We start from the raw sequence: 19930 nt of genomic DNA on the forward strand, positions 1-19930 counted from the left end.
CGGGCCGGGCCGGCGGGGGGCGGGAGGAGGAGGAGGTGGAGGAGGAGGAGGAGGAGGAAGGCCGGGGCGGGCCCGGCCGCCGGCCGGAGATGGTGATCTGCTGCGCCGCCGCCAACTGCTCCAACCGGCAGGGGAAGGCGCACCGGGGCGCCGTCTCCTTCCACAGGTGAGCCCGCGGCCCCGCAGGTGCCGAGGAGCCGGGGGCGGCGGTGCCCGGGCCGGGGGCGGGGGGCGGCTCCGCCACGCTCCGGGCTCCGCTCGGGCTCCGGCCGGGCTCCGGGGCCGGCCGCACGGCGCCCTGGGCGCTCCCGCAGCCGGCGGCGGGACAGCGGCGGCCGGCCGAGCCCCGGCGGCTCTTTGTTGTGCGGCGCAGCCGGCTGGCAGCGGCCCCCCGGCCCCCCGAGCCGCGGGGCTGTGCCCACAGCGGGGGAGACGAAGGTCAGGCGGCTCGGCCCACCGCCCAGCCCGACCTGCCGAGTCACAACTTTCGGGGGAACGGCCAAAACTTGGGAGCGTTCGTCTTTGTGGTCGCAGCTTTCGCCCCTTATGTTCGTGTGTTTGTTCTTCCCGATTTTAGATTCCCTCTGAAGGACTCAAAGCGCCTGATCCAGTGGCTAAAAGCTGTTCAGAGAGACAACTGGACCCCCACCAAGTATTCCTTCCTCTGCAGCGAGCACTTCACCAAAGACAGCTTCTCAAAGCGGCTGGAAGACCAGCACCGGTTGCTGAAGCCCACTGCCGTCCCTACCATCTTCCAGCTTGCGGAGAAAAAACGCGACAACCTGGATTATGTCGGAAGCAAGAGAAAAATAGCAAGCCAGGTACCGCTGCAGGATGGAGAGGACCCAAGGGAAGGAGGCCGTGAGGTAGTTCAGAGGACCTCATCTTCTGACCAGGACTTTATGGTAATGCAAGGGACGAACGAGATGGAGGAGGCGACTTTGCAAGAGGATATCGAGTCGATGTCCGAGGAGGAAGAGGATCTCCACAGCCAGCTGGAAGGCCCTCGGAGAAGGACGTTAGGGGATAATTTAGTTGCAAAGCCTGGACCTCAGAAAAAGTCTGACAGATCTTCTGTGGAGGACTGTCCTAAAACCACCTGGACGGGGAGTTGGATAGCAGACAGGAGTGGCATATCGGTGGATGACTTCACGCCTCCTGCCTCTGGTGCTTGCAAGTTCATCGGCTCCCTTCATTCTTACAGCTTTTCCTCCAAGCATGCCAGAGAGAGGCCATCTTTCCCAAAAGAGCAGCTAGAAAGGAAAAGGCCAAAGAGGGATGTGGAACCAAGCTGCAGTAGCAATCTCATGGGACAAGATAAGACTGTCACAGAAGACTCCCCTACTTCATCCCTCACTGCAACCCCTCAGAAACCTTCCCAGAGTTTGTCGGCATCCCCAGCAGACCTGACCCCTCAGCCTGCAGCTGAAGCTGTGGTGGGACAGAAGGGGGACACGGATGCCAACCCCATGTCGATCAACGAGGTCATCATGTCGGCCTCGGGAGCCTGCAAGCTCATTGACTCCCTCCACTCGTACTGTTTCTCCTCCAGGCAAAGCAAAAGTCAGGTGTGCTGCTTGCGTGAACAGGTGGAGAAGAAGAACGGAGAGCTGAAACTTCTGAGGCAGAGGATCAGCCGCTCAGACAGTCAAGTCAGGAAGCTGAAGGAGAAGCTAGATGAGCTGAAGAGGATCAGTTTCCCTTACTTGAACAGCCTGCTATCCCAGGACTGTGGTCAGTATTTACAGCGTCTTTGCATTCAGGCAGAATTCATCATTTTCTTAACAGTAAGAGGCTGTTTAAGTTAGAGGTAATAGCAATGCAGTCAGTTAAAGACAGGAGAAAGGTATGTTTTTGGAAAGGGAAGTAGTAGCTCATGCTAGGCCAAGGGATGCAAGTGAAAGAATTGGACAGGTTTTTGGGCACGTGAGCTATTTCTTGTATTCCACAAGCCTGCTGTGGTTGGTTGGTTGTTTTTTTTCCCTGACAGTGTTGGCTGTTTGGTAGAAGTCACTGCTGCGCTCTCCAAACTTTGCCTCCTCGAAGTTGCAAATAGCGCGCGTTGTTTCCGTATAGCTTTCCGAGGTGATGGGGCACAAAGTTAGGTTATGGTGTGGAGGACAACTCCTGTGATGAATTTTTTTTTCTTCCTGGATTATTTTAGCTTGTTCATCTGTGACACGATTTGGAGTGTGTCTGAAATTTTTCTGTGTCTTAATGAGCTGTCATGAACAGAAGGTATTTGGGAAAAGCTGTTGTAGTCTTCTCTAGTGATGTAAGAAGTGCTGCTGATCTTGGATTTCGTGTACTGTACTCAGTACTTGGGATACAAGAAATCCAAGTGAGGTAGTAGGTCTCAGATACAACTGTCATCGTACATGTTGACGACGTTCTTCTTGACTGAAATACTGCGTTCAGTTTAATAATTTCCTCCCTCAGAAGGCAGAAGTCAGGAAACAGATAATAGAGTGTGAAGAGATAGGAAATGACTTCTCTATCAGTAAAATAAATAAGTGAAACACCTGAAAATACAGGGGAGCTCAAAGAGCGATGAGATGGCGTGAAATTCTGTTACCGAGAAGTCAGATCAGGCCTTACCCCTTTCTATTGCAAGAAGAGTGATTTAGTCCAAATCTTTAGAACAACGACAAAACTTTTGCACAGTGACTCCAGTTGCTAGGTATAATCTGGGGAAAAGCCTAGAAGGCTTTAATGGTATTTGGTGTATGTGTGGCTGCGTAGGGTTACTTTGTGAAGGATGCGTGACCCAGAGCTTTCTTGAAGCAGCTTCCCAAAGATGGCTAGGTGTGTTGGAAACTCTTGCCAAGGTAATTCTCCCCTCTGCATCCGTTGTGAGGTTGTTCCTTGTTTTCTGAAGCCGCGTGGTAGTAGGCATGGTTAGAAACGTGATCCTGGCGTAGGCAGACGCGCTCTCCAGACTCCTACAGCATGGCCTATTTCCTCACTCGAGCGCAGGAAAATAAACCCCAGCAAAGTTCTCACAGGCTGATACCCAGCGCGACTTTCTCCACGTGTTTGTAATTTTCCAGTGGAAAGCTCATGCTTTGATTTGGGTAGAGGGGGGAAAAGATTTTTTCGCTGCAGTGGGAAATCAACGTGGTCTTCTTATTTGTGCCTTCCTGTCTACAGTTCTATACTGTTTTGGTGTCAGACTAAAGGAAATGACTAAATACAAAATTAGGGTTCCGTAATTATCGTTCATAAGTATACATATAGAGGGATATAAAAAAGGTGTCTAGCAGTGTTGAAATGCCTGCAAGGAGATGCTGGTTGCAAGGAGGGCGTCCTGAATGTTGGTTTTCTTTTTTTTTCTAGGAAGTACTGTGATTTTGTTTTCTTTCTTGAGGCAGATGTTCTAATGTGTACATGTATGAGAACATGCGAATGACACAGTAAGAATTTTGTAAGAACATAGGAATTGCGTCTTCAGTTTTATAAGGTGAAATGTCAATTTTTTTTAATGAAGTGATCAACTTGTTACCCATTCTGCTCTTATCAACAAAACTAGAGACCAACGTGAGAAAATCAAATCATTTTGGTGACTGTAGCTCTAGGCGATGAGAAGTTCTTAGGGAACCATTCTGCTGGTGACTTTTCCAAGGGTTTGTTAGGGGCTGGCCAGCTTTTGTTTTAATTTCATCTTGGTGCTCTTCTGCTTTGCATTGTTTTTTTCTTGTGCTCTTAGTAATAGTTTATGGCAGTCAAAATACCTGATTAAGCGCAGCTGACTGCTGCTGGGCAGAGCCTGTTTTATGCGCAGACACTAAATTGTACTCTGATGCAAAACTGAATTGAAGAGGGCTTTTTGGTATTCACAGAAACGGAGGTAACAGGTATTAGGTTAATAATAATTATAGTCTTTATTAGTAGCTACATTTCAGTTGTCCTAAATCATACGGTGCGTAGATGAGGTGATGTTAATAGCTATAAACCTGAGCCTGCAATTTCTTTTTTTTCTAAAGCCGGTGCCTTGGGGATGGGGAGCGTAAGGAAGGTACGCGACTGGGCTGACTTGGCAGGTTGCTACCTGTTTACATCCTGACTCCAGCGTGCTGCCGGGCTGTCCTCCCCGCTGCCGCCCAATGTCTGGCTGCGTGCACGAAATTCGGAGCAGAGGGATGTGCTTTGGGCCCACCTGCGCTGCCTGGTCTCAGTGCGAAGCCCTCTTAAAAGCGTCGTGTGCTGCTCTTGTATGGACTGCGTGCTGGGCTTACCGGGGAGCTGGTGTGATCTGTCTCGTGGATCTGTTTAGCAAGTGTTGTGTTTTTAAGGTTTTCTGATGGTCCCCTGCATGTTCGGATGGCTTACAGCCTCAAGCTATGAGCGTATCAGACCGGACAGCCACGTTTTTTGTCTGGAAAGGCAGAGAACGGGATGCCCTAGCGCACAGCAGAGCAGCGATGCCCTAGGTGTTACCCCACGGCGATGCTGCTGTCTGCAAAGAGGCCCTGTGGTTCCTGCCGCGTGCTTCTCGCCTGGCATCTCACCGGTTGGGCAGCTCCTCGTGCCCATCGTTCTCGGCTGAAATGCTCCTCCAGCTGCACAAGGAGGTTTCTGCTGGCTGCACCCAAATGACAGCCATCTGGAAAGAGCAGATTTCTGCAGGCTGCTGCACACGCGGTCCCTGCCAGCCGCGCTTGAGGACTGGTGACTCAGTCCGGGTGAGTTTGCCTCACAGCACGCTCAGGCCGTCACAGTGCACAAACGTGGCCTTTCCCAGCCTTTCGTAGCAGGGAGATCAACTAACTTGTTTTAGGAAAACCCCTGGGTTTTCTGCACGGCTGCTGTAGTGACGCTTTCTGTGCTAAACTTTGAAATTGCTTGCTTGTTTGGTAGGAACACGTTTCCTTCTGTTTCGTGGGCCACCTCTGGTGTCTGCAGGCCAGTGGCTGAGAAATGTTTTTGACAGAGCATGGCTGGACATGGTGCACCAGGCAGAGCAAGATTAGACACATCTTCCACAGGACAAGAGGATGCACTAGGAGAAATTAGGGAGAGAGTGAGCAAAGAAATACAGCCCCAATGTCCTGGGGAAGGTGAGCTGGGAAGAACATGGACTGCAAGGGAAGGGGAGGCAATTCAGTGTGCTCCGGTTCAGCACACATAGCATCTAACCAGCTAGTTCTGCTGGAAGCCTTCTCAGCTCTGTTGGTTGCATCGTGTTCCTGAAGCCAAAACGAAGATGCTGCTTTCACGAGGTCATGTTGCCTTAACGCCCTGGTGTTCGATCCTTTTGTAAAACTACATCTCCCAGCAGGCTCTAGGATAACTTTCTTACCTCATCGTGAGATCACTTCCCTTATAGCCATCTTATCAACCAAGTGCAGAACCCTTTCTGGTGAGCAAAGGTGATTAGAGAGCTAGACCAAGCGATAGGAAAATAACTCTGCACGCTATGGCCAGCAGTGGAGCAAACGCAGGTAGGATTCAGTGTGCTTAAAGTACATGCATTTATCAGAGAGGTAGAGTTGTTCAAATTCAGCATTCTGAGCTTACGTGGAGCCCGTTCCAAACTCCATGTCTGCTTTCATGAAGGTCATGTTAAAGGCAGGAGATTTGCAAAATGAGTCCATGTGGAAAACAATCAGAATTTTGCTAAGTAGCCATTGGAAATGTTTCTTTCCAGTTTAGATTTGTTTCTTAGTATTTGTACAAAACCTCATAGAAGTGCAGTTGTTTATAATGCTTTCTACGTGTGGATGAAGGATAATTGGTGAGCTTTGGGAACACAGGCAGGAGGACCTGAACGTTAAACGTGGTTTTGTGCGGAACTGGAGACCCGGTGCCTCTTCAGTGGAAGCGTTTTCCACCAAGGTGGCAAGAGACTTTTGCTTGTTTTGCAGAAACAAGTCGTAAAGCTATGTTCCTCAGCGTCAGTGGGAAGAGATGTGAGGGGGTGCGAGAACAAGAAAAATACATTTATTCTGGAATGGCAGGTGCTGATCGCAGCTCTTCTGCCTTATCTACCTGGAGAAATGGATGGGAATGGCTGGGACAGAGGGTTGGTCAATAAAGCGTTACAAAGATTGAAGGATAAAGTAAGCAAAGAGTGAGATAAGGAGCAGGAATATGAGCACGGAGGTTAAGAGTGGGGCCAAATCTGTGACAAGGTGTCAGGAGAGAGGCTGGGTGAGGATTTCCAGCACCTGCAGCCTGTGCGCGTGCTGCCCTGGGGCTGACGGGCTCCAGTCACCAGTGGGGTTCCACATGGCTCCGATTTGGGGCCAGTTCTCTTTCATGTCTTCATAAATGGACTTGGGTACAGGACTTGAAGGTATACTTCGTGTGCGGACAACACTAAGTTCTGACAACTGGTTGACTCCGTTGAGGATAGAGAGGCCTTGCAGAGAGATGTGGACAAATGAGAGGGCTGAGCAATCACCAGTAATACGAAGGGAGCAAGTGCTGGATTCTGCGCCTGGGAAGGGGCAACCCTGGCTGTACGTACAGACTGGGGGACGAGAGGCTGGAGGGCGGCCCCACAGAAAGAGATCTGGGGGTTCTGGTCAATAGCAAGGTGAAAATGAGCCCTGGCAGGCAAAAGGGCCGACCGTACACTGCAGTGCCTCAGGCACAGCCCTGCCGGCAGGCAGAGGGAAGGGATCGGAAGGGATCGATAGTCCTGCTCTGCGCTGCCTGACGCAGCCTCACCTCGAGTGCTGTGTGCTGTTTGGGGTGCCACAATATAAGAAGGATATAGAGCTGTTAGAGAGTGTCCAGAGGAGGGCTACAAAGATGGTGAAGGGTTCAGAGGAGAAGACACATGAGGAGTGGCTGAGGTCCCTGGGTTTGTTCAGCCTGGCGCAGAGCAGGCTGAGGGGAGGCCTCATGGCGGCCTGCGGCTCCCTCACGAGGGGAGCGGAGGGGCAGGCGCTGAGCTCTGCTCCCTGGGGACAGCGACAGGACCCGAGGGAACGGTATGGAGCTGGGACAGGGGAGGGTCAGGCTGGGGGTTAGGGAAAGGTTCTGCACCCAGAGGTGGTCGGGCACTGGGACAGGCTCCCCGGGGCAGTGGTCACAGCACCGAGCCTGCCAGAGATCAAGAAGCATTTGTCCAAGGCTGTCAGACACAGGGTTTGATTTTTGGGTGGTTCTGTGTGGAGCCAGGAGTTGGACTCGGTGGTCCTGGTGAGTGCCTTCCAACTTGGGATATTCTGTGATTCCATGACAGAGGTGAGCTGCCTCGAGCATCGCTGGAGCAGCGGGGACCAGCTGGACACACAGCGAGCTCCCCTCCTCTCCTGCCTCGTGCAGGTAATTGCGTTGGTTTTAGAAATCCCCGTCAAGCTGAGTGACTTGGGACAAGTGATTGCACTTCTGTGTGTGTGTGTCTCAAGGTCTGTGATCTGTGAGATTATCAGCTGCGTTATCTTTTCAAATGCTGATTAGCTAAACCTAAACAATATTATCTCTTAGGCTGTCTAGGTTTTTAGGTTCACTCTTTCACAGGAGCATGCTTTGGGAATAGTGACTGCAAGATTGTGGCTGTTGGATGGATTCAGGGTAGAAATTCTCCTTGTAGGAATTCTGTCTTCAGGACCGGATTCATCAGGAGATGGCCCTTCCACTGTCCCCACGGAGAGAAAGGAGGTTGGAAGGGGGGAAGCAAGACCTGTTGCTTTGCTGTTTTCTGCATTTTTTTTTTTCCTGTGGAGTGGTCTGCTTTCTTTTCTGTTGTGTTTTTTTTTTCCCTAATGGCCTGTTCAGCTTGTGGATTAAGCATTTATTTCTGAAGTCAGTGGGCAGTGACTCACACGCACACAAAAAAAACCCACACACAAATACAATAGCTTGTGACTAGGAAGCAATGAAAATGCTAACTAAGGAAAACTTGAAAGAAAGTATAACATACATTGAAGTAAGCTTACTTTAGGATGTTTGGGTTTCCCATAACAGTATGTAATTTTAAGGATTTGTTTTCTCTGTGTTTTGTAGTGCAGGAGAAGTCTGGTAGTGACTGCAGACACTGGAACGTTTTACCACAGAGGCAGTAACAAATTGGCGCTTGGTTATGAAATTAATTACTAATAGAGGGCATAAGATGCGAATTTGTGAGTGTAATCACATTTCCCCCCTCAGAGCAGGAATGGAGTTAGAGCACGTCAGCGCTAGGAGTGCTTTACTGGTTCGCTGGGAGAGAGCATCAGCAAGTGTAAGGGGTACAATGCTGGAGAGGGGCAGCAGGGAATAAAGCCACCTTCTGTACCTAATTGGGCAAAAAGTGCACAGAACAAAGGCTGCTCCTTAATTACTGGAATGTTGCTGACGATGGTTTAAATCTAGTAAGCGTCTCAGATGAAGAAAGGGCTGCAGGAAGCTGCCCAGCTGCTGGCTGTAGTCCCCACACCTTGAAGACGGAAGATGCCGTGTGAGATTTTCTTTTCTTTTCGCTGAAGTTTCATGCAGCAAGTATTCCCCAGCTTAGGAGAAACAGGTTAGCTGTCTCATTAGCAGCCAACTGGCTGCTCACTTTGCAGTTTTGCTGATAAAACCGCACAGGGATTTGTGCCAGCATAGCTTTGTGTGCCAGGGATCACACTACAGAGCCACGCTGGCTGAGGCCTGCGTAGACATGGCCTGGGGGATCGCTCGTCTGCTTTGTCCGGTTCATCTCGCGGCAGGGAGACTGCGTCGTCCCTCGCTGCGGAGAGTGGGCAGCCAGTTACAGCCTGACTTCATTGCCGTGCAGGGACAGATTTGACTTCTAAACCCCTGTGAATGGGAAGGAAGTGGAAACAACCCATCCGCAAGGCCAGAGGGATGCAGCGAGGTCAGAAGGTGAAGCAGAGCTGACTTGTGTCCCCAGGACCTGGGCACGGCGGTCTCGGGGGAAAGTGTGGCCTGAACAGCTTCCTGAAGAAACCAGATCTAGGTGATCATGTTGCTGATCACGTTGCTGGGGTTTTTGTCTCCCAGGCTGTTACCACAACTTTTAAACGTGGCGGTCGACTTCATTTGGGTTTTGTAGAGGAGCAGAGGTCTCGAGGTGCTGGGAAGAGCTTCAAGAAAACGTATAATTTGGTAGGGGAGAGTGACACCATGAAGGTCCTTATTAAGGAAGAGGCTGTAGTGTGAGCTTGCTTGTTATTACACAAAAAAGAAACCGTGCACGTGGACGCAAAAAGACCAAGATTTGCTTCATCAGTCTTGCAAGGACACTATCCGAGACTTTAAATGTGTAGAAGGGAGGACAACGTGTCTTGCAGTGCAAGTTCCCAGAGGTCGTTCATATTTCTTGTTATTCTCAGGCACTTGCCTACTACTGTGGCTTAAAATGTGTTTGTAAAAGTGAGCCATGAATGCAGATTGTTAAAGAAGAATTTGCATGCTCCTCCTTGAGTGAAATTCCTCTTGACAGAGACCGCATCTCCAAGTCTGTGTTACAAACAAAGCAGCTCAGTAGACAGATGTTTTCCACTTTCCTCTGTAAAATTATTTATTGCTACAATGGTCTTACGTTTACTTAACCGTGACATAAGAAGCAATTTTTTTTTCGATCACCTTTCTTTTCTGATGCCCTCAATCAGCCTTTGTCCCATCAGCCTCCCTGCTATTGCTTTTCTGCCCTTTCAGTTCAGCCCTCTGGCATAGAAGGCTGCCGGAGGTGATAACAAAACTTAGTCCAAAGTCCGATGCCAAAGGTAAGAAGCAGCAGCGTATAGGAAGTGATCAGGATGTGCTTATTCCCCTGTGCATTACTGAGTCTCTCTCCGGTCCTTATTCCCACAGCACAGTTGGTAAGCAGGAGAAAAATGAAGCGCTCTGTCACAGAGGATGGAAGCTGTCCTGGTCCTAGGCTTTGTTGCCATCTCCTGGCCCAGAAGAGGGCAGCAGCAGCACAGGCTGCGGTCTCCGCTGACCTTTCCAAAACTTTGCTCTTCCCTTCTGGGGGGGGGCTTCAGGGCCTGCAGAAAGCTCGGAAGGAAAAGCAACGTGTGCGGGTTGCAAAGTGAAGGCAAATACCAGGTGGACAAGGTGGTGATGCTGTCTGTGCTCTCACACAGCCTGCTCTGAGACTGCAAGCGGGAAGGAAAAGTGGTTCCTAAGAAGCAGTCTAGAGGCATTTAGTTTCTCATAGCAATAATTTTGGACTTCAGTTACCGGTAATCACTGTATTAAAGTCACTGTATTCACTGCACCACAAAATAGCGTGCTGTTGCTTGGGCTGCCGACAGGACAGGTGGAAGGTAGGTACAGTGACGGACAGCCCGGTAGCTGCCGCTGCTGTGCAGTCTGTAGGAACCCCCCGGTAAGCCGGCGGTGCCTGCACGAACACGCGGGGTGCTCTTTGCAGGGGGTTGCTTTGATGCTGCAGATTTTTACGACTTTGTTTCGTAGTGAGAGCTCGTGTTTTCTCAGGTTGCTTCGCTTGCAGAGTACGTGAGGATAAAGAAACCAGCAGCGTCTTGACGACTCGCTAGTTGTCATTCTGTCTTTAAACTTGCTGTGAGAGAATAAAGAATGAAAGTGGCTGTCTTTTACTGGTGAAAAATCTGTTCCCCTACTTTGGCATCCTAGTGTGACCTCTCCAATCTTCCTTGCTCAGTCTTTTTTTGCCTTTGGGTTGGGTTTGAGCACGGTGAAACTTGGACAATGTTTTGTTTAGGGCACCATTTCTCCTTGCAGCTGAGTCCATGCCTTCTAGACCAGCCAGACAGGTAGCTTATTCCTGTACTAGATGATATCACTAGGCGTGGAAAACACCCACTTAGCCCCTGGCCTGCCACTGCCTGTCGTTTAGCACACGAGTGGGAGGAGGGCGTGCTTTAAGTGAACTTACTCAGCTGCATAATGGAGCCAGCCTAGATTTTGCAGTGGGCCCCCTCATCTCTATTTGTAGAGGTCCTTCCTAGGATCATGTGGGTGCTGTATCACTTTCCCTGTTTACATCGTAGGAAAGGATCTGCTTTGTTGTTCACATGACTTCAAAATGTCTGTCTCAATTTCTCTCCCTTTTTTTTTTCCAGCTCACACCGTGTGAAATCATAGCAAAATGCAAAACTCTTGCTTATCAAAGCTCTTCTAAAATGATTCACTAAAGAAGGAGCCTTTTAGCTTTGTGAAGCAGACCTTGGTTGCTTCTTAATAAATGCAGTGACAAATGGGAGTACCTTTCTCTTCTGTTTTATGCTTTTACTTATGTGCACAGCAGTATTTTTAATACCTTTCAGTGAGCCTTAGTCCAGCACCTAAGCAGAGCAATTTCTGAACTATCTCTACCTCTTTTTATAAAAGTACAGCTCATCATTAACCTCTTAAAAAAATACAGATAAACTTTGATTTTGAATATGGATGCTGCCTGACTTTCTTTTTCCTCTGAAGTGAGGACTCATTTCCTTGGGCTCCAAAACAAACAGAAACAGCCCGTCCTTAGTGCTTGAGAAAAATCCGGGCCAGAGCACTGGAGATCTGTCACTGATATCGTTTATCATGCTTCATTCTTTACCCTGAGATTCTGTGATTTCAGGCTTCTTCCCTGCGTGTTGAAGGGAGGGGACTTTCCCTTCGAGTCGGTGCCGGAAAGAGGGGGCAGAAAGGCACTGCCGGGAATAGTGCCCTGGGGGAGGCCACGAGCAGGTCTGAAAACAGACTTACTCTCCTTGCACCTTGGAGCTGACTTTGCTCTGGAGAAAAGCGTTCCTGATGCGTTGGACCATTTCTGAGGTGTTTCCTGTTCTTCCTCCACCCAGCTGTTAACAGCAAGCTGCAGAGCAGGCCCACGAAATGTCTTCATTCTTTCCTCTTCCTCCGCAGAGACTCCCCAGCTGAACCCTGTGATGGAGCCCCTGTCCTGGATGCTGGGCACCTGGCTCTCAGACCCCCCGGGGGACGGCACCTTCCCCACGATGAAGCCGTTCCAGTACCTGGAGGAAGTGCACATCTCTCACGTGGGGCAGCCCATGCTCAACTTCTCGTAAGTCTCGAGGTTTGTCTGTGCTGGCAGCGGCTTTTGGGTCGGAGCAGGTGTGGCTGCAGTGAGATTTGTTGGTTGCATTTCTTTTCCAGTTGCAAAATAAACTGGTTTTCATCTACCAAATGAGACGATGTAGCGGCACGTAGCTGGGTGGTCTGCTTTTTTTTGGGGGGGGGTGTTTTCCTTTAAAACTGCTGATAAATTGGTGTGCTGTTGTGTTCTGCCCAGAGCTGCACACCTGCAATCAGTGACCGTTCACTGGCCTAAACCTAAACATACCATGCGACTCCACAGAGCTTTTCAGAAGTGAGTTCACACCTCTGGTGTTGTCGCGTATGTGTAGAGGGTCAGGACTGTGACCGTGCCACAACATCCAATTCTTGTGGCCTGCCGCTCTTGAGGGTTACACAGTGAGAAGCAACGGAAGGTGCTGGGATCAGCAACGAGATCGGCCCCATCCTGAACACGAACATCCCTATAGTTTGGGCAAATTCAGTGCCTGTCTTTGAAAGGTCAGTGATCCTTCCACTTTAACATGCTGTGCATATGGGTTAGCCAAAAGATGTTGTCCTTACGGCCAGAGAAGACACCGTTCCTGTTGCTGGTGGTGGCTGTTTAATTAGAAATGAATCCTCGAGTAATAGTGTTACCCTACAACCACCATCACTCTGTTTTGTCAAGCTGACACTTACGGATATAAATGAAGGCACAGTGGCATAGCTAACGGGTTTGTCCATTTTAAACTGTGGTCCCCAGTCTTCACCGACGTGAAAAAATTGAGAAAAATTAAATGTTCGACAAGTTGTATTGGATATCAGGCAGACAGCTTAACTGCTTTGTTTGCGAGTAATTGTTTGAAGAGAAATATGAAATCTGGAGGAGGAGAAGTGGCATGTTAGCTAACGGTTCAGTGCTTATCCTTTGGCTGGGAGGGTTGAGATGGAAAGGTTGTTGCTTTGAGAACCAGAGAAAGGAATAATTACAAGATACTGACGTTGTGTGAATGGTACCCTGCATTCCTGGTGTGCGTCGCTTGTTGCGACAGAGCTGTTGGCAAGGCGTGATATTTTTAGTTCAGTTGCCAAAAGAAACAGGGCTCCGACAGTTGTGCTCTACACCCAGCACGCCCCGACTCCAGCTTTTGGGTCACTTGCTGGTCTGAGTTGTATTCTTCTGCTGTGGAAATACAGCTCAGAACTGCTGAACTCGGGGAAGCTTTGGGAAAATGGGCAGGCTTGGAGGTGAGGGACCTGGCTCCTCAACCAGTGCCCCAGACCGTTACAAGACAAGCCACACGTCTCCCAGACACTCCAGGCACTGAGAGCAGCCTGGAGTTCATTCCCCCTTTGATTCTCGACAGTCTCAGCATGATGCATGTCTCCGCAGGGCGCGCTAAGTGCAGAGCACGCAGGCTGGGATGCTAGGGCAGTCCGTAGCATAGCCGCAGTCCTGCACTGCTGGTATCGGTCACTCCTGGTCCTTGTCACCGTGTGGTTAGGCGGAGACATCCTATGTATAGAGAGACAGCCAAGCAGGAGGAGTAATTATGTGCCCAGAGGATGCCCGGGAGCCAGAAGCGGTTGTAAGCACCCAGATTCTGTAACGGCATGCCTGTGCTGTGCTCTTCCTTCCTTGCTTCTAGTTTCCTTTTGTGTTTTCTTTTGGGAGATGGCGACTTTGAGTGATTCAGTAGCTCTTACTTCACGTAGGAAGCCCTTTCTTTGGGCTTTTTGGCTCTCAGTGTTTCTTCACTAAATAACTGCTTCAGCTCACCGTGTGGTTTAATTCAGTTACCTGTGTAGACTCAGGAGTGCTGTAGCACTAACGCAATATATGATCGTGTGTAAGAATACGTAGGTATTGCCCGTGATATGGCTGACCAAATGTACAGCTGTAAGGCATTATGAAGAGTAAGCAAGCATCCGAGCTGATTTTTTTTCTTTTCGAGATGGGAAGAAATAAGTCTGCAGTGTTATTGCCTGCAGCAGGTAAGGTACAAAGAAAAAAACTGACAGACCTTAAAAAATTTAATAAAGATGATATTGTAAGGCCAGCTACTTGTTTGAGAGAAGGAAATTTGCGGCAGAGTATGGCTTCAGCATCAGCAACATGTCTTACTGTAACCCAAGGGAGTTTCTAAGCTAGTAGTTAGAGAGACCCAGGAGCTGTGGAAAATCGGAAGCCTGAACTTAAATAATGACTTCCAGCTCTGAGGTCTAGCTGTGCACATAAAGGAACTGTCTTTTTACACGCTTACGTCTTCCAACCATGAAGTATTGTCAGTCTCTTACTCTTTAAATGCAGGCAGTCACGTGGTTAAATAAAATACAGTTTTCTCTGAGATGAAACCAGGCCAAACCCTGTGTTTTCAGTGCAACAGTACAGCAACGTTTGTATTCTGATTTCCCCTCAGGTTCAATGCCTTCCATCCAGACACCAGGAAACCAATGCACCGAGAATGTGGGTTCATCCGCCTCAAACCTGACACTAATAAGGTGGCCTTCATCAGCGCCCAGAACACAGGTACTGCATCTTTGGGGAAGAGAAGAGGTCCTTGTCCTGCGGTGCCATTCATCACTCTTCTAGAAAATTACTGGACCTCTTTAACTGTTCCATTTTGTTTATTTTCACTGTGGGCTCAGCACCAAAGAGCAGCATCTCCCCATCCTGCTGTTAATGAGCTTGAGTCAAAAGCACCGTGTTTCTAGGACTGGCTACATGGCTTTGCCCAGACAGCAAGGCTTTCTAGCTTTCTCAGGCAGGAAAGGACTGCAAATCAAAATATCACTCATGAAGGAGACTTGAGGGATATCCTTTCCTAAAATGGTATGTTGGTATTTATACTTTTTAAAGCTTTTTGAAACAAAAGAACCCCTCAATTCATGACAAGAGTTACAGCCTGGCCCTTAATCATGGCAGGTGATAAGTGGCCACTGGCATTCTTGTTGCCTTCATGGTATCCAAGTGTGTTTTTTGCAGGGAGAAAAGGAGAACTTGTACAGATAAGACGCATCATTCCCACTGTTCCCGTGAGTTGGCCACAGTAGACCCTGTGGTAGAAACGGAGAGGGTGTACGCCTCACATCATGAGCTCATCTGTCTGGAGTCCTCCTATTGCTAGCATAGCAGTTGGCCAGCTGCTATTTCTGAGCACAGTCAGGTTCAACGTCCCACTTAGATTGTCGTTACTGATGTTAACACTCACTGTGTTTGATTCTGTGGTGCAGAGCAGAGCTTGTGACCCTGGCAAGGCGAGGCTGTGGTGGTGGTAAACCTCCCATGCGACCTCTCCTTCCCAGAGTGCTTGATGTGATTCATACCACAAGTTTCCTATTACAAACCCTGCCTGGCTGCAGCACTGTAATGGGTAGCTTCTCTCCTGTTCCCTTTGCCATGTCCAAGAGTAATCTCAGTGCGGTCCTCTTAGTTCCTAAACCAGAAGAATCTCCCACTGTCCGGAATTACTGCCTTGGTACTCATTGTGCACCTAACAGGGACTGAACGAGAGAGAGAACTGCATCTACGTTATATTATAACTAAAGAACTTTTAAACCCAGTTAAATAAGGATCTAAAACTAGAGAGCGTGTGCTGAAGGGAAAATTGCCAGTAGCAATGCAATACCTATCGCACAGTGTCTGGCTAGATCTTCCAGCATTGTTTCTGAGGTTGCATGGATTTACAGTTGTTGATATGTGCTAGGTCAGATAAAAATCTTCTTCATCTGTTATATAGCCTAATAACTGTGACATTGTTAATTAACCTTTGTAGCCTGGCGTTTATGACCTTGCTTCTTATCAGGTCTTGTGGAGGTGGAAGAAGGGGAGGTGAATGGACAAGAGCTGTCTATAGCTTCTCACTCCATAGCCAGGATCTCCTTTGCCAAGAAGCCCCATGTAGAGCAGGTGAGTTCACACTTGGTTAGCCATTCAAATAATATTGCTAGCCCCAGAGGGTGTCTAGTTGAGAGAACAGGCCGATTAATGCTTTAATTACAGATTACCCTCAGGTCTTCTTGGAAATACTGCACAGCATCCTTGCTTATTTTCTGTGTAACAGTTTTCAGAAGCTGCTTCACAGATTACAAGACGAGAAGGAATCATTAAGATAAGAACTCCCATGCTGAGTCAGACCAGCCTACCCAGAATCCTGTCTCCAGCAAGGGCAGTAGCAGGTCCTTAGGGAAGAGAATAGGAAAGTCTTGTCTAAATAGTAGCACCGAGTCCACTGGGAAGGGCCTGCTCTGCAGGTGAAGATCCCAGCCCTGCTGCCCTGCAAGATCCTTCAGTCACAGGTCTTTTCCAGGTCTGCCTTCCACACCTATGAGACAGATAATTCTGGCTATTCCATTAGTCATCAGAGATTTCCTCCTTTGCTGTTTGGTTTTCGTTCAGGAGATCAGAACCATATGCTACTGGTAATGGGTCAAAATGGGCCCTTCAGAAACCCTCAGCTAGGGTCACACATTGTGAAATAAATTCTTGTTAAAGATGAGTACATTTTGTATTCTTTTATTTGTCTTTTCCTGCTTCAGGAAGCAGCCCTGATGCAGCACACAGGCTGAGCTGTGGCTGCAGCCAGAGTTAGCTGAGGATGGGTTGGTGAGGACGAGGTGTTCTGAAGTGAGCAGGAGCGCCAGTTGTGTGCTTGGCAGGCACTGGCTGCTGAAACGGAAGGGGATGTGTTAGATACTGGCATTAGGCGCATGCTGCGTGTGTAGGAACAGATGTATTAATGGGGTTGGATGCTGTCTTAGAGCATGCAGACTGGCAACAGCTTCTGGAAGAGCCCTGGAGTGACCTGCACTGGAAATAAACACATTTGCAAAAAACTCTTTTTCTTTCTATGTCTTCAAGACAAGCTGAAAGTCTAGAGCAGCAGGAAATCTGGTGTCTTCCTGCTAGCCTGGGTTAGCACACCCTCATTGTCTGTTATCCCCATCTTCTGACACAAGTTTATCTTGCTGCTTCCAACACTCGTACCCAGTTTGGTAAACTACCTCAAACCAAATCTTCCTGGTGTGTGGCGATATGCTGAGGTCACTTTGCAGCAAGCTCTGAGTCTCTGGAGATGTGTGAGAGAGCTGTTTGAGCTCTAGATCTAGAAAATGGGATACTCTCTATTTTTCCAAGTCAAATACTAAATCAGCCAAAGCTATCTTTAAAACAAAACAAAAACAAAAAAAATTCTTCTGGAAAATCAACTCAATTTTATTTCTGAAAGAAATGGGAGGATTCCGTTGTCCTTGGGCTAGTTACTGCAGTAAAATGGAGGCATTTTGTGAAAAACAGCAGGAATGAATTCCGCTTTTGATTCAACTTTCAACACAGTCTTAAAGAGAAGCGCAGAGTCCTCTTTCAGCACCGATGGATGAACCACTCCAATGTTAATGTGAATGTGGCTCTTTGAAAAAGGCAATTGCTTTTTTAGCTGTTGTTTAAGGTGAAAGGGAACTGGTAGGAATACTGATGTGTGTACACTTAAGCATATCCACTTGGCAGAAGCCTTATGGGGAGGCAGCTATTGTTTTGAAAGTGCTTTGTGAATCCGTGGGATGCTTTTTGACTATACTGTGCTCCTAACAGTCTCTGCTTTCTTCTCGCTTGTAATGCATTGCATTTTAGAAATTTCTAAATCAGTCTCATTTAAGTAACTGCCAATTAATCATGCATGCAGGTTATCCTGCTGTCCCCAAGACTTTGTTTCTGTTCATCCCCAGGACTGTGTTCAGCATGGGAAGCACCAAGTGGAACTAGGCACTGTAAACTCATCTTTTGGATGATGTGCAGCAAATCTACGCCAAAATCACTTGAAAGGCCAAATCACTGTGTATGGGGGCCATGCCGGGCTGCCCTCTTGGAGCAGCTGTCACTCAGGGAGCTGCCGTGTCCTTTACATCATCTGTATTGTTATAGTGTCCTTCTGCAGAGTCGGGCAGCTGGAGCCACACACTGGAGTGTTATTTTGAAGCAAGAGCTGAGGTTTAAATATAGTGGTTCCACTTCTCTCCTTTATTTCATAGACACCTAAGAGCAGGCTTACAACATGTGCTATTCCCAGGCCTGAACGGTTTGGAAGCTGATGAAACCTGGGTTCCAGCATCTACTTGCACAGGTCCTAAGTTTTCTAGCTCCACAGGGTAACCACAGGTTGTCCCTCTGGAGGTTCAGTGCAGTACAAGCAGACTCGCAGCCTGTCAGGTGGAAGGATGAGGAAGACGTTGCCAGCCAAGCCCTCTCAGATGGACAGCACTGCTTCCTGGGCTGACCCGAGGTCAGAAGGCTCCAGTCCAGCCTCACCATACAGCATGAACAAAGCTGTTCTCTGTTGCAGTTAAATGCCTCGCAGAGAGCCTGTATGGTTTTTGGAGGCTGCCTTGAAAATGTCAACCAGGACAGGGCATCTCCCTGGGCCTCCAGCCGGGTGCCCGTCTCCCGATGGACAGGTGTTGGCCTGTCTGTACCGAGGGGATGGTAGCGGTAGTGCCAAGACCTTTCCTCTCCCAGCACAGTGGCACCAGCCATGGCACCACTTTGCTAATTAATTTACAGCCACAGCAGTTAATTTTAGCAGAAGTTAATCTGTTTAATGCAGAGTCTTCCTGTTTGTTGACCCCACAAAACATCCTCACTGAAACCCATCATCACTCAAATAGAAAACTTGAAGTGGGGAATATAACGTCAAAGCCACACACAACCCTGCTGTTTGAATGATTTCTTTCCTCAATTAAAAATGCTTAAATTTAAGCAAAGACAGCAGGTGATTTTTTTTCCTTCCTACCAACACACTGTAGAGCTTGAACTCATCACAAGTGAAATCTGGTGTGTTACAGACTCCAGTAGGTTTATTTCCAATAATGTATGGCCGTGGCTTTGCTCTGTGTGAATCCGTCATTCTCCAGCAGGGATGAACTGTTACCTTACATGCAGTGATAGTGCTGCTCGTGTAAGGCTCGCTCTCCCTCTCCAGTCAAGACCTAACACCCAAGGGTACGGACGTTCAGATAATCTCCCTGCTCCAAGTAATCCGCCTGTACCAACAGGCACAGTTCTGTGCTGCATGGTGTGCCACCAGTATGGCAATACCCCAAGGAAGACGCAGCGTTTCCTGCCAAAAGCCCAATGACAGCAACTCGTCAGCAGGCACGAGGGGCTTTGAAAGGACAGCTAATTACAAGCACGTTGGACGCCCACAGTTATTTGCTCCTTTTTGGAATGACGGTTGTGTTTGCTCATTTTCCATGCTCTAAAAAGGCACGTAGTCAGCCCTACCTACGGGCAGCACGCTGCCTGCTTGTGTTGCTCTGGGGATGATGTTCTTGGGGGTTAGACCTGATATTTTGGAAAGGGCCGCCCCCTCTGGGAGAAAAAGCTACTCATCATTTTCTTGTATGGTTGCAGTGAGTGTAGCCTTTCATCCGCGGTACATTGACAGCAAAACTTAAGCGTAGCAAAAGAAAGGCATAAAGCACAGTTAAGGATTTTTACCCTTAGATGCCGTTTGCTTGATTTTATTATTTTTCCTTATCTCCTTTTCAGATTACCAGAAAATTCAGGCTCAATTCTGATGGGAAGCTAGAGCAAACCGTCTCCATGGCAACCACTACGCAGCCCATGACCCAACACCTTCACATCACCTACAAAAAGGTGACGCCGTGACGCCCAGAGGGCCAGGGGTCTCCGTGCCGAGGGTGAGGAGCTGGACCTCGTGCCCCGAGAGCAGCGGCAGCTCAGGAACGCAGGACAGCAGACCCCGGAGCTGGGCGCCTGCGCTCACCCCCGGGTGATGCGGAGCTGCCCGTGCTGTTAAGAATGTTCCTCGGATGTTCCTGTAATGGTATATAAAAAAAATAATAATAATAAAAAGCTTTTATTTTTATGGCTGTGTCTTTGGGTGTGATTGCTGAGTGATCTGCGCGTCCCTCTGCTCTGGCAGTGGCTCCAGAGGGCTTTTTTAACGCGTGTTAGTGTGCCGTGGGGGTAGAAGGGGTTGCTGAT

At 48.7% G+C, this 19930-nt stretch overlaps 1 protein-coding gene across 2 annotated transcripts; it reads left to right on the forward strand.

Moving 5' to 3' along the window:
- Window positions 1-9: 9 nt before the first annotated feature.
- THAP4 (THAP domain containing 4) lies at window positions 10-19811 on the forward strand. 2 transcript variants are annotated; one of them, XM_040567440.1, is made up of 6 exons: window positions 10-166; window positions 578-1734; window positions 11776-11935; window positions 14349-14458; window positions 15735-15838; window positions 19472-19811. In XM_040567440.1, the coding sequence occupies exons 1-6, from the start codon at window positions 90-92 to the stop codon at window positions 19589-19591; spliced, it is 1728 nt and encodes a 575-aa protein (XP_040423374.1). In that variant the 5' UTR covers window positions 10-89; the 3' UTR covers window positions 19592-19811. The 2 variants fall into 2 exon arrangements, with proteins under 2 accessions (XP_040423374.1, XP_040423375.1); XM_040567441.1 differs by lacking the exons at window positions 10-166; window positions 578-1734 and adding an exon at window positions 5290-5441.
- Window positions 19812-19930: the final 119 nt, after the last annotated feature.

This window comes from Cygnus olor, chromosome 9, assembly GCF_009769625.2.
Source record: "Cygnus olor isolate bCygOlo1 chromosome 9, bCygOlo1.pri.v2, whole genome shotgun sequence".
NCBI lineage: Eukaryota > Metazoa > Chordata > Aves > Anseriformes > Anatidae > Cygnus > Cygnus olor.